The sequence below is a fragment of the Myotis nattereri genome (assembly GCF_964212035.1).
Source record: "Myotis nattereri genome assembly, chromosome: 9".
Lineage (NCBI taxonomy): Eukaryota > Metazoa > Chordata > Mammalia > Chiroptera > Vespertilionidae > Myotis > Myotis nattereri.
In genome coordinates, this window is record NC_138084.1 from 76,496,988 (window position 1) to 76,512,040 (window position 15,053).

General features: G+C 41.4%; 1 protein-coding gene across 1 annotated transcript in view; it reads left to right on the forward strand.

Annotated features, from left to right (window-relative positions):
• The window catches only part of ALG9 (ALG9 alpha-1,2-mannosyltransferase), a 106,103-nt gene that overhangs the window by 37,158 nt on the left and 53,892 nt on the right, over positions 1 to 15,053 (forward strand). Inside the window, exons 9-13 of the mRNA XM_081099171.1 lie at positions 4,641 to 4,763; positions 10,336 to 10,490; positions 11,769 to 11,898; positions 12,359 to 12,506; positions 13,614 to 13,743. Coding sequence (XP_080955297.1) covers positions 4,641 to 4,763; positions 10,336 to 10,490; positions 11,769 to 11,898; positions 12,359 to 12,506; positions 13,614 to 13,743 — 686 coding nt within the window. The remainder of the gene's footprint in view (positions 1 to 4,640; positions 4,764 to 10,335; positions 10,491 to 11,768; positions 11,899 to 12,358; positions 12,507 to 13,613; positions 13,744 to 15,053) is intronic.

A 15,053-nucleotide genomic window follows, 5' to 3' on the forward strand; every position in this document is an offset into this window, starting at 1 on the left:
GAGGAGGCTTAGCTCCTGACTTACTCTTGGTTGGAGGACCGGCACTTCATTTGGGGTTCCTGAGAGCAATGCTAGGAGCTGAAAGGCCTCCATCTGGGCACCAGCCTTGGTCTGATCTCGCCTTTGTTTTTGGATTTGGGTCTCCTAGTCTCTACTATTAAAGACCTTAAAGGCCCGGTTAATGAGGACTTTTTGAAGGGTTTGTGGACCTGTGTCTATTTTTTGAAGTTTGTGGCACATGTCAGGAATGATTGGGATACAAAAAGGGTTTTCAAAAGAAGGATTCCCTCTGAGGAGGTGGGATCTAGGGTGGTAAACTTCTGTAAGGCCTCCGTGAGGGGGGAGGGGAAGAGAGCTGGGTTTTTGTCTGGAATTTGAGTGATTTTATTGAGTTTATCATAGTTGACTGCCTTATGGGCAGCCTTTTTGAGTCTGGCAATGAGGCGGGATTATATGGCTACGGAACTGGCGCCCTGGAGATTGAACCTGATATTCCCTTCTTGGGTCAATTCGGCAGATCGTGTTAATGCTAACCAGGTTGGCCGCTGTGTCCTGTCTAGGGAGGGCCCCAGCATGGTCCTGAGCTGTTCCTTCTCCTCTGGGGTTCGAGAGGAGGACAGGGTGACATAGATGTTGTGCCAGGTCAGGTCATACGGCTGGGTCATGTACTCCAGTCCCTTGATAAAAGTATTTGGGTCAGTGGAAAAAGACCCTTGTCTTTTTTCAACCTGGGTCAGACACAGACAATGGGAGGTGGACCTGGACTGTGCCCCCAGCTCCTGCTCCCTCCCTCAGGGGTAGAATGGGCATGGGGATAGAAGTGGCTGTAGAGGAAGGCAGTCTTTGGGTGGCCCGAGAGCGAGTGTTAGGTGGGGAAAAGGCTGTATTGGAACTCGAGTTGTCGGGATTTGGGCTCTCAAGGGTGGTGGGAGAAGTGGTCGCTGGGTCCAAAGTAGATTCAGCATCAGAAGTGTTCAGGGTATGTTGTTTTGCATGAAGCAGAAGGACCTGGTAGGTAGAGCAGGACTGACAGAGAGAGGGACGGGACAGACGGGTGAAAAGGCCAGGACGTAGGGAATCTCTGACCATTTTCCATCTCAGTGACAATAATTATCTAAGTCTCACAATGTGTTAAATTGAAAGTGCTGTTTTCAGAGACTCATTATCTAGTTTATATTGTGGCCCAACAGTGTTACAAAAGAAAATGAGGCACTTGGGCCTGATATACCCCTGAGTTTACGGTGGTTGAGATTTGTAAGGACACAGGCAAGAGGGGCCGTTTTAGGGATGGGGAGGGAATGTTCACCATGATAAGAATAGTGTGCTCCACATGAGGGGAAGGGTGAGTGACAGGCCACAAATCCAAAGGTGGCTGTTTGGGGCAAACGTCCTCACTGCTAAACAAATCACCACGAGAAGCGAGGGTGACCCTCTAGACTGGGTGTCCCCAGTCCAGAAGGACCCAACAGCTGAGGGCTCTTCTGGCCTAGCGCTAGGACCTTTGAGACGAGAGGACTTTCGAGAAGTCAATGAGAGTAAGTGGACAGAAGACTCCAGATGAGGGAAGTTGTGGAATGTCACTCACCTAGAGAAGATTGGCCGGTGTGCGCTGGAGGGTCAGCAATGGAGAAGGAGAGGTTCCTGATCTGGCATCCTCCTTGGCTGGTTCGGGAGGGCCTGTGAGGGAGGGATGCCCAATCGAGGCCAACAATTGAGCCACCCAAGTAGGATTTGGAGGTAAACCCAGGACGAGCTGTTGCTGCCTGCTGCTCTCTGAGCAGCAAACTCAGGGTAACTGAAGCCAGGGCAATGGCTCCCTTTCCCTGTGAACCCTCCTGGGTTTTGGCACCAAATGTAAGGGTCGCCGAAGGAGATATCCATGAGGCCAAAAGTGGTAGAGAATTATAACTTTATTAGGTCATCTGGGAACCAAATGGGCTGAGCCCCCAAATGGCGCCATCACCCAGGTATGGGGAGTTGGAGGTTTTAAAGGACTCTAGGCGGGCTTTTTTGGGACACTCTCTGGGCAGTTTGGATCCTGGGGAAGTCTGGAAGAGAAAGACAATAGTCTTAGCAAGTAGAATGTGGTCTAAGCGAAAGGGAATTTTGGTTGTGAAGTGGCTAAAGGTCAGTTTCCCAGAGGTATTGATTCAATTATTTGATCAGACCTATCAGAAACTAAAATAATTTCCTGAAAAAACAATATCTATTTGCAAGAATAGATATTTTCAAGAATCAAAGAGAAAGGGGTTGTTTTCTATTAAAGCTTAGCATCTTTAATAGATGACTCCCTTTCTCTCTGGTCACTCTGATTTTTCTTCTCAGGCTCAGATTTCTATAATTTGTTAAGGAAAAGGCCAGTCAAGCTTCGTAGCACTACCTCCAACTGGCAGTCAGGAGAGGACTCTGTAAAAACTTACTTCTCAGGGACCTAACAAACTCCATTTAGGAAATGTGTTGTTAACTAGTAAATCCAGAGAAAACATATATTTCTGTTTTGAAAATAAGAGCTTCTATTTGTTTTCTGTCACCCAAAAGATTATTTGTAAAGAATACAAGGTATATATCTTGGCTGGTTTTGTTCAGTGGATAGAGCGTCAGCCAGGTTCGATTCTGGTCAAGGGCACATGCCCCGGTTGCAGGCTGAATCCCCAGTGAGGGGAGTGCAGGAGGCAGCCAATCAGTGATTCTCTCTCATCATTGATGTTTCTATCTCTCTCTCCCTCTCCCTTCCTCTCTAAAGTCAATTAAAAAAACAAAGAACACAAGATATAAATGTCTCCAATGAATTTGGCCTGGGTCAGGACCTCTGTTCCTGAATAGTCTCAGTCATTGCATTTCGTTAGGAAGAACTGAGCTTTTCCAAAAGGTAACACACAATTGAACTTGCCTCTTCCTTAGGGTACCCCACGTCCCTCTTGTTCCTCCCCTTAGTGTTTCTAGTGTTATGGGTTTGGTTTCTATCTTATTTTGCTGTGTAAGCTGCAAAAGTGTCAGGTTTTTCTGTTCTCTGCCTTCTGATTACCCTTTTAAGCAATGCTGATTGCAGGAAATGGCTGTGGTGCAAGGCAGTGCCACAGTGATTAGAACCCGTGGTGTCATTGCCTGCTGATTGAAGTAATCACACAGAGGGGAAGAGCAGATGGAATGCTCCCAAATGTGCAGAGGAGACTGTTTCTCATCATTTGGGTTTAAGGATTTTGAGTTAAAGAATCAAAGTTAATGTGAGTTAAGGCTTGTGTTTTTAGTCATTTTGTTTCATTCTTAATCTTCAAAAGTTCTTCAGAACTTCTGGGTCTCTGAATGTTGTTTTTCTAAGGAAAATAGGTTTTGCTATTTACCAAACACAAGGTCCCCTGTATACTAGTACATGAGTATAAAATCGTGGCTGAGCATATCAAGGGAAAAGATACTAGAGTAAATAGGATGAGCAGGCGAGAAGGAAATGGGAAAGGCCCCAATAGCTCAATTCTGCAAGCCTGCCCCTCCCCACTCCTTCAGATGCCATGGGAAGTCCAGGTTGTCACCTGTACTCTGACCATTGGAAGGTCCAACAGCCCCCTCCTTAGGTTCAATGAATTGGCTAGAGTAGCTCACAGAACTCTGAGAAACATGTACTTGGGTTTACCAGTTTATTATAAAGAATACAAGTGAATAGCCAAATCCAAGAGATGCATAGATGTATGTGGGAAGGGGCTCGAAGCCACTATGCTGTCCCCACACCATGTACTCGCCAACCTTTTGGATTTTTATGGAGGCTTCATTTAACAGGCTTGATTGGTTAAATCATTGGCCATTGGTGATTGAACTTTATTGCCAGCCCTTTTCTCCTCCCCTGAGGTCAGAGTTCAGGGGGTAGGACTGAAATTTCTGCCCCCCTAATCCAGTGATGGCGAACCTATGACACGCGTGTCAGAGGTGACACGCGAACTCATTTTTTTGGTTGATTTTTCTTTGTTAAATGGCATTTAAATATATAAAATAAATATCAAAAAATATAAACCTTTGTTTTACTATGGTTGAAAGTATCAAAAAATTTCTATATGTGACACTGCACCAGAGTTACGTTAGAGTTTTTCAAAATGCTGACACGCTGAGCTCAAAAGGTTCGCCATCACTGCCTAATCACAAGATTGGTTCCCCTGGCAGCCAGTCCTGAACCTCTGGTTATCTAGGGGCTTTCCTAAGGTCTCCTAATTAACATAACAAAAAAACACTTTATCACTCTCATCACTTAGGAAATTCCAAGGGCTTAGGAGTTCTGTGCCTGGTAGGGGGATGAAGACCAAATACACATTTCTTATTGTACATCAGAATATCACCACTAACCTATTTAAATTATTTGGTTGTTCTGAAAAAGTATTAGTCCCAATTGGGAATGGCTATTTGAATTAGATATACTTATCCGTCCAGAAAATACAGCTTAATATTCTGAAACTTGATTTTTGTCTAAGTCATGACCAATCCCATTGTCTTCCCATCTTCTGTTCTTGTGAGCATGGAGAGAGTAGGCTGTGGAATCTCTTTAACTCACGGCATTGGATCACCAGCATTACTCAAATGGAGGTTGTTATGAGCCAACACTGTAATAGGTGTCAAAGGCATCCACTAATGATTTCTTATGTCTTTGTCTCCCTCAGGTACAGAACCGTGGCATTTCTATTTAATTAATGGATTTCTGAATTTTAATGTAGTCTTTGCTTTGGCTCTCCTGGTCTTACCACTGACTTCTCTTATGGAATACCTACTGCAGAGATTTCATGGTGAGTGGCACAAGGGATGATAGGTGTTTTGGGAGGGAAGAGCAAGTAACAATGTATACCAAGAAATGAAAAATCAACAATGAAGATTTTAAAAAGAGAAATGAAAAAGAACCTGCTTATTTATTCTCTATTTTCTCCCTTTGGAAATGGTTGATTTATTGAATTTCTATCTGTATGTTTGGATTATTTAGACTCCTGTGAAGATGTGGTGAATAATTGAAAATTAAGCTGACAAGGAGGAGCTTTATATCCCTTAAAGTGAGGCAATCAGTATAATTTACAGAACCACCCTGGGAGGCAAAAAAGCTTATAAAATCTCAGAAGATAAACCTATTTGATTAAGTCTCCTGTTTTTTAAAGAAGTGTTAACACAGTAGATTGTTTAAGATAATCAGTGCTAGAGGCAAACATTCTTTGGGAAATCATTTCCACCCAAAATCTGAACACTAAGCCATATAGGGAGTCCCCCGAATTAGATACTGAAGTGAGAGAACCTTTGAACTCTGCTCTTTTCTTCTGTTTTGCTTCCCTTTGCCTTATTGTGAAAAGTTTAGGTTGTCATTTGTTTTGCTTGCTCTACTTCAAAGCCAGTGTTTTCTCAAGTCATGCTTATGATATCTAGTGCTATAGTTTCTCTTATGGAAGACAGAATTGAGTAGAAATTAAAATGTGATTTGGAAAGAGTTTTATTTCAGACTTTTCAGTCTGATTTGGTTGCCATGTGATTGATCCTTCCACTCCACGCCTTATTCTGCTTTTCTACTATTAATGGTTTAGGAAGAGTTTACTGTACTATAAGAATAGAATAGGAAAGCAGCCTTCAGAGTCCCTTTTGTTTTGTGTGAGGACTTTTGTTTTAACATAACCATAATGCCATAACAAAATTAAGAAATTGCTTAATATCATCTAAAATCAACTTGATATTCAGATTTTCTTCATTATCTGAAAAATAGCTTTTTACAGTTAGTTTGTTTAAAGGAGGATCTGAATACAAGTCATATACTGATTTTAGTATTATGTTTCTTAAGCTTTTTAAAAGGTCCCCCACTCTCACCTCTTTTTTTCCTGAAGATTTCTAAGGAAATTAGGTCATTCATATTGTAGTGTTTCCACATATGTGGTTTTTTATTTTTTTTAATTCTTTATTAGTTAAGGTATTACAAATGTGTCCTCATCCCCCTATTAAACCCCCATCCTCCCCCCCTCACCTCACTCATGCTCTCATCCCCCTGTTGTCCATGTCCATTGGTTTGGCTTATATGCATGCATACAAGTCCTTTGATTGATCTCTTCCCCTTGCCCCCTCCCTCCCCTACTTTCCCTCTGGGGATTAATAGTCTGATCGCTGTTTCTCTGTCTTTGGATCTGTCCCTGTTCATCAGTCTATGTTGTTCTCTATATTCCACAAATGAGTGAAATCATGAGGTATTTATCTTTCTCTGTATGGCTTATTTCACTTAGCATAATGTTCTCCAGTTCCATCCATGCTGTTGCAAAAGGCAAGAGTTCCTTCTTTTTTACCACAGCGTAGTATTCCATTGTGTAGATGTACCACAGTTTTTTAATCCACTCATCTGTTAATCACAAAAAATAATTTATGCTTGTGGAAAATTTGGAAATGCTTGTAATCCTATATAATAAAGGCTAATATGCAAATAGACCAAATGGCAGAACGACTGGTCGCTATGACGTGCACTGACCACCAAGGGGCAGACACTCAACACAGAAGCTGCCCCCTGGTGGTCAATGTGACAGAAGCTGGGCTGGCAAGCGCAGTGGCAGTGGTGGGAGCCTCTCCTGCCTCCGCGGCAGCGCTAAGGATGTCCGACTGCTGGCTGGGAGCAGGCCTAAGCCATCAGTTGGACATCCCCTGAGGGCTCCTGGACTGCGAGGAGGCACAGGCCGGGCTGAGGGACCCCCCTGAGTGCACGAATTTTGTGTACCGGGCCTCTAGTGTAAATATAAAAACAGTATAGTAAGCTGTTTTCTACAGTATGAATCCAATTGTGGTTTAAAAATGTATAATAACACACATATCCACCTAGTAAGAAAAAAAGTGCTTTCCGGTTTTTTTGTTTGTTTGTTTTTTCTTTTTTTTTTTATTGTTTTATTGCTTAAAGTATTACAAAGGGTATTACATATGTGTCCTTTATTTTCCCCCCACCCTTGACAATCCCCTGGCCTCCCCTACCCCCCAGTGTCGTATGTCCATTGGTTATGCTTATATGCATGCATACAGGTCCTTCGGTTGATCTCTTACCCACCTCCCCCCTGCCCCCCAACCCTCCCAGGCCTTCCCGCTGAGTTTGACAATCTGTTTGAGGCAGCTCTGCCTCTGTATCTATTATTGTTCATAGGTTTATAATGGTCTTTATTATCCATGAACGAGTGAGATCATGTGGTGTTTTTCCTTCATTGACTGGCTTATTTCACTTAGCATAATGCTCTCCAGTTCCATCCATGACGTTGCAAATGGTAAGAGTTCCTTCCTTTTTAGAGCAGCATAGTATTCCATCGTGTAGATGTACCACAGTTTTCTAATCCATTCATCTACTGATGGGCACTTAGGCTGTTTCCAGATCTTAGCTATGGTGAATTGTGCTGCTATGAACATAGGGGTGCATATATCCTTTCTGATTGGTGTTTCTGGTTTCTTGGGATATATTCCTAGAGGTGGGATCACAGGGTCAAATGGGAGTTCCATTTTTAGTTTTTGAGGAAACTCCATACTGTCTTCCATAGTGGCTGCACCAGTCTGCATTCCCACCAGCAGTGCACGAGTGTTCCTTTTTCTCCACATCCTCTCCAGCACTTGTCGTTTGTTGATTTGTTGATGATAGCCAGTCTGACAGGTGTGAGATAGTACCTCATTGTTGTTTTGATTTACATCTCTCGGATGATTAGTGACTTTGAGCATGTTTTTATATATCTCTTGGCTTTCTGAATGTCCTTTTTTGAAAGGTGTCTATTTAGATCCTTTGCCCATTTTTTGATTGGATTGTTTATCTTCCTTTTGTTAAGTTGTATGAGTTCCCTATAAATTTTGGAGATTAGGCCCTTATCAGATATGACATTGGCAAATGTTTTCCCACGCAGTGGGCTTTCTTGTTGTTTTGTTGATGGTTTCTTTTGCTGTGCAGAAGCTTTTTATTTTGATGTAGTCCCATTTGTTCATTTTCTCTTTAGTTTCAAGTGCCCTAGGAGCTGTATCAGTGAAGAAATTGCTTTGGCATCTGTCTGAGATTTTGTTGCCTTTGGATTTAGCTTTCTGTTTTTAGTTATACTTTTTTTTGGTCTATTTTATAATAGGAACAGTACTTTTTACAAAGAAAAAACAGGAAAATATAAAGAAGTAGGAAATGACCCATATATTCCATCATGCAGTACAACTGTGATTATGATTTTGCATATTATATGGGGCACATTTCAAAATTTTAGATCATATTTAAAAATATATTTGTTCACCTTTGAGATACAGAATAGAAAAAGATTGTTTACTTGTACTTATTTTCTTTCAATTAAGAAAATTGCAACCTAAACTATTTCCTGGGAAGGGATAAATTCTAAATTGTAACCTGAAATCTCATGACAAAATCTTAGAGTTGAAAGTTTAAAGATAAGCTTGTTGCAGTTTAAAAATTTTTATCCCTGAGGAGTTACTTCAAAAATACAAATAAATTAGGAGTGCTAAATTAGGCATCCTAAGGTGGATTTTAAAAATTTATCTTAAAAAATCAAATTTTAAAATTTTTATTTTTAAGTTGGATCTTAAGGACAATCATTTCATCTGAACTTGCTCATTACAGACAAAATGGACACTAGGGGGCGCTCTCTATCTACTATGTGCTAGTGATCTATGTACTGCTCATTATCACTAACAGAAGCACAGTCGGGGATGCCTTCAGGCTTATCACTAAGTGTTCATGTACCTAACCACAGCACCTTTCCAGCATGTGCCTGGTCTTAGTGTTCATTAAATTCCTTTAATTCTTTCATACGCTTTAAGTACATTTTGGTTCCAATTTTGGGATTCAGAGTAGATGGATATTTGCAGAAGAGAAAAGAAAACTTGATCAGTAAACTCCCTTTAAGAGTGTTTTTATATTTGCTTAGAAACAAACTCTTTGTCATTTGTGGTTTGACAAAAACAGTGATGTGTTTAAGAATCCTGCTCCACCCACCGGTTCCAGTCTCACGTGGGACCCTGAGGGATGGCAGACGAGCAGTCTGTGCACTTGGTGGAGGGTGAAGTCCGAGCAGGCGAGCTGGATGTTCAACCACCAGGAACGCCTGGAGATTTTGTCTGGTGGGGAGCCGCCTGGCAGGGGACAGAGGGCCAAACTTCGTGTTTCCCCGGTGAGGCTGGGACGGCCCCGGTGAGGTCGGGACGGCCCCGGTGAGGCTTATACAGCCCTGGTGAGATCGGGACGGCCCTAGTGAGGTCGGGACAGCCCTGGTGAGGCCGAAACGGCCCCAGTGAGGCCGGGATGGCCCCGGTGAGGTTGAAATGGCCCCGGTGAGGTTGAGACGGCCCCGGTGAGGTCGGGACGGCCCCGGTGAGGTTGAATCGGCCCCGGTGAGGTCGGGACGGCCCGGTGAGGTTGAAACGGTCCCGGTGAGGTCAGGACGGCCCCGGTGAGGTTGAAATGGTCCTGGTGAGGTTGAAACAGCCCCGGTGAGGTTGAAACGGCCCCGGTGAGGTTGAAACGGCCCCGGTGAGGTCGGGACGGCCCCGGTGAGGTTGCAATAGCCCCGGAGAGGCCGAGATGGCCCCGGTGAGGTTGGGACTGCTCCAGTGAGCTTGGGACAGATAATGGGGACCAGTATAGACTGATGAACAGGGGTAGATGCAGAGGCAGAGCAACATTGAACAGACTTTCAAACTACAGTGGGAAGCCTAGGGAGGGTTTGGGGGGCGATTAAGAGATCAACCGAAGGACTTATATGCATGCATATAAGAATAACCAATGGACACAAGACACTAGGGGGTAGGGACCGGGGGAATGTCAAGGGGGGGAAAAAGAAGACATATGTAATACTCTTTGTAATACTTCAAGAAATAAAAATTATTAAAAAAAAAAAAGAATCCTGCTCTTTTTCTTTCCTTTAATATGTAGCTATTTGAACAGACCACTGGTGTATAAGTAAGAAGAGTAACATATTAAAAAGAACATAGGAATTAAAACCCAAAAAATGAGTTTATGTTATGTTTTTGGTTAATCTCAGGAACTTTTAATCTTAATGGCAGGACTCATTAGAGAGAGAAGGCTTTTTTTTCTTCATTCAATGTACAAATGAAGCTCTATTGCCCATTCGCCTGACTTTCATTTATTCTAGCCAGATCCAGTATTGTGCCTCCCTTTCCATGTTGGATCTCTTGGGAGAGCTAAAGAGTATATACCTCTTTTTACTCAACTCCTTTATTGCACCGGAGAAAGTGTGAACACAAGAAATGAAATATTTTATGGGATGCCCTAGGGCATATTTTCATGTTTGAGATCAAGAGAACATTGAAACTCAATATGTTGTTTTCTAATATGGTGAAAGGTGGATATTTTTCTGTGTTTTACAGTTCAGAATTTAGGCCACCCATATTGGCTTACCTTGGCTCCAATGTATATTTGGTTTATAATTTTCTTCACCCAGCCTCACAAAGAAGAGCGATTTCTTTTCCCTGTATATCCACTTATATGTCTCTGTGGTGCTGTGGCCCTTTCTGCACTTCAGGTGAGTTTCAGGGAAATAGATATCTGCTTCATTCTGCTTCACTTTTTAAATTATTCCTAAAGTTTACAGGCAAATTACAAAATGCTTCCACTGAAGGTATTTAACTATACATTAAGCCTGATACAGATCATGTTATTAAGGCTTTATGTAGTGCTCGCTTAGCTGTTGATTGTACTCTTTTTTTGCTGATTACATATTTGCAGTGTTGATTTGTGAGTTATTTGTCTCTGTTGCCAATAAGAATCCAAGTATTTTTAAATCATTGAATGGGCCTCCCATACAATGGTGGTACCCCAGCAGAGCTAATAGAATGTCTGCTCTTCAACAGTGAGATCAGAATAAAACCTGTTCAACTGTTTGAAATAATATCAGGCAGTTAAACCCAGTTTAGATCAATTCCCTGTTAGAATTAATCTTGAATATCTCTGTACTTATGGCCTCAGAAGCTTCCAGACTCTTTTTTGACCTCTGCTACCATTTGCAAGTGACAGGAAAGAATAATTAGGGTAAGAGGTTTTCTCTTTAACAGATTTATGGAGATATAATCACAAACCATACAGTTTACCCATTTAAAGCATACAATTTTTAGTATACCCACAAATATGTGTAACCATCCACACAGTCAGTTTTAGAACATTTTCATCACCTCAGAAACTGTACTCTTTAACTGTTGTCACCCCCCTTTCTCTTATCTCCCCAGCCCTAGCTACCATTCATCTATTTTGTATCTGTGTAGATTTGCCTAATCTGGACATTTCATATTTTTTAAAAATAACTTATTAGCATTTAAAGAATTAAAGAAATATTCAAATGACTTTCCTATGAAGCTACTGAGATTTCATTCTTTTAAAAAAAATATATTTTATTTTTTACAGAGAGGAAGGGAGAGGGATAGAGAGTTAGAAACATCAACGAGAGAGAAACATCAATCAGTTGCTTCCTGCACACTCCCTACTGGGGATGTGTCTGCAACCAAGGTACATGCCCTTGACCGGAATCGAACCTGGGACCCTTGAGTCCGCAGGCTGATGCTCTATCCACTGAGCCAGACTGTTTAGGGCTGAGATTTCATTCTTGAGAAACCCTCTGGCCAGGCTGACCCTAAGATAGTCTTTATCATAGAATTTGGAGTGGGTACCCCACTAAATGTTTGCAAGTTCTGAGACCCTTGATAGAACCTCTTTTGCTGCTTTTTCCATCTTTGTTTTGCTATGATGTCTTCTAATTGTGCATACTCTGCAAGGTATATCTTTTTTTAATAGTTTTCTTTCCTTCTAGAAATGCTACCACTTCGTGTTTCAGCGGTATCGCCTAGAGCATTACACTGTGACCTCAAATTGGCTGGCGTTAGGAACACTCTTCCTGTTTGGACTCTTATCCTTTTCTCGCTCTGTGGCCCTGTTCAGAGGTAGGTGTACTGAGAATGTCTTAATCCATACTCATGAGGCAATTCATCTTGGGTTTTGCTTAATGTGTGATTGTTAGTGCAACGCAGCTTGAGCTGGGAGGACTTTTCTATAGGGTGGCTTCTGGACTTAAATATTAAGACTGGGGTGTGTCTCTTTATTTTAGGATTGAAGAGAAAATTGAGAATTCCTTTTAGTGTGATTACCTGTAGTTCTTTTTCTCTATTCTTAGTGATTTTTTCCCCTTCAAAGGATACCTTTTCTTTTTAAAGGATGAATTAAGGAAGTTTTAAACTTAGGATTAGATTTGGGGCTCAATTACTGATTTATATGTTTTCTTATAATCTTTAATTTCACATAGATTAAAATGGGACATTAACATGCATCATAAGTAAATATTGGAACCTCATGTTACTTACTCATCTTAGGCTTTCACAAGACTTTCAGTTTTTTTCCTTCCAGGGTATCATGGGCCCCTTGATTTGTATCCAGAATTTTACCGAATTGCTACAGACCCAACCATCCACACTGTCCCAGAAGGCCGACCTGTTAACGTCTGTGTAGGAAAAGAGTGGTATCGGTTTCCTAGCAGCTTTCTTCTGCCCGATAAGTAAGTTGTCCTTTAATCCGAGTTTTAAATCAAAGAGTAAAATAGCAAATCTATGTCAATGTCTTCTTAATTTTTCTTTTTTGGGGGTATTTTTCACAAAAAGTTTTTCTATTACCATCTCAGAGAGCTGTGGGACCTGCACTGTGCACCCATTGCCTCTCTTCAGGGGACCGAATGCTGTGTTTGGTTGTGCACCCTGCACTGCCCTTAACCACAGAGCTCTGGGGAATTCTAAAACCACTTTGGGCCCTGGGCTCCTGCCAGTGGCTCTTCCTAAGGATTCATATTTAAATTTCTATAGGGATCTGATATGAATTCACTTCTAAAAGTGGTCTAGAAACTTTAGCAAGAAGAGTGTTTTTAGAGAAGAAATGTCATGTAACAACACTAGAAGGTTCCACTGATGTATGGACACTAGGGGGAGCTGTGGTCAAGACAGCTGTGCCACTTTCCTTTAAGCTGTCTATTGTGATAACATTGGGTTCTGGGATTCCTTGTATTTGCTTAATTTGGATGGAGAAGAGTCCTATTTGGGGAAAAGGGAAGTCAGGTTAAGAGTCATTTTCCTCCATTTGGGGACTGGTGTTATCTTGTGCTTGGTAAAGATCCTATTATCAGCCATTGATAATTAAATCAATACTTATTTTTTAAGTGTTGACTTTACCTTTAGTTATAAAATAGTTTCATAACTAAAGATATTTTTGAAGAATACTTAGGAACAAGTCCTTCTCCCATAGTGAGTTTTTACCTTTCACTCTTTTCTCTATATACCCGATGAATTTGCTGTGATCTGGATAAGGGGTAATTGGCAATTAACTGGTGCTTCCCTGGTTGTTTGATGGTATGAACATTTGGTTACACAGTCATTGCTGAGAGCTGGTGAAATGGGTTGAGAGACCTCTAGTTTAACATTTCTCAACGAGTTTGGACTGAATTGTGACCTCTGCCTCTATGCTCCAGGGTTGAGGTTTCAGTAGAAATATATTTTTTTCCAAGTGAAATGAAATATTTTTACATGATTTGGAGGGGGGGCTTGTTTATTTCAAGAACATTAGCAATATGGGCCCTCTGTGTTTTTCTTATTATCCTTATTTGTGTTTCTGACAGTTGGCAACTTCAGTTCATTCCATCAGAGTTCAGGGGTCAGTTACCAAAACCTTTTGCGGAGGGACCACTGGCCACCCGGCTTGTTCCTACTGACATGAATGACCAGAACCTAGAGGAGCCATCCAGATATGTAAGGGGAACATTCTCTTTTTATTACTTTGAAAGGCTGTTGGCAAACATGTTAGAACGTTGATAAAATGGGAATTTCTTAGAAAGTGTTTTCTTTGGGGTGAGGGCAATAACAACTTTGTTGAGAAAAAATGAACAGTATCACTTTTATTTTTCAAATTACCACTTTTATTTTCTATGTAAGACATATAACTCAATATATTTTCTGAGCTGGGCTGGAAATTTTTATGTTGAATTTGACTTATCATTTTAAAACACATTCTGAAACTCTTTTCATTCCTTGGTCCATTAAAATACTTGGTGGGGAACTTTCAAGTTACCAGTAGCCCTTTGACCTAACAAGTAGTATATCCTGGTTTTAGCAAATGGACAGTCAGTGAGGGCTATTTTCACAGCCCATCCATGGAGCAATGTCTCTCAGGACTGCATTCTTCTACCCACTCGTCTTCACTCGCTCTGAGATTCTATGTGGGTTTTATTTCAGTGTCTTTGAAAGATGACACCATTTGGTACCAGTAAAATCCTTGATTGCGGAAAAGGTGAGAGCAATAAAGATAGTACTCCTGGTTCCCAGAGTCACTAAAATATTATTTTATAGAATTATTAGAAAGCACATTTTTGGGCAACATTGAACAATTTAAATGTCAAATACATTTTGTTTAGGTTTTCTTATGTCGTATACTTGAAATGTGGAACACCAGGTCCCGGTTCCCTTCCGAAGCCACTGGCAGCCACATCTGGCCTTTGTCTCCTGGGCTGGGGCTGGTTAGACTTCCAAGGAGACCCTCAGGGCTTATGAGTGAGATTCTTATTGTGTGAGCGTTAGCTATAAGCTATGAAAGTGAACATCATAAGGCACAAACTTGGTTTGGCCCTCTGAGAAGGTAAGATATGTACTCCCCTAAGTGGCTTGTATTAGAGTTTCCTTCTAATTTAAGCCTCCGATTCCTGTAACAACATCAAGTAGCCCTGGGCAGGGTAATCTGTTATTGGTCATTCTCATTTTAGCTGAGAGCAGGCTTTGATGTACAGGGGATCGCATCACCATGGGGACACTGGATACTTAAGAGTGGGAGAATACACTATAATGGGGAAGATATAAATTGAGTGATGTTTTAGGAAGAGCTAGCATAAGGTAGTCAAAAAGAGCATGGGCTTTGGAGTCGGGTCTGAGTTCAAATCCCAGTTCCGTTGCTTATCTTAGTGATCGTTGGCAAATTAGTTAACTTCTTTGTTTAACTAATTTCAGTTTCTCTCTGGAAAATGGCAATAATGATACCTACTTTGGAAGATTATTATGAGATCAGATAT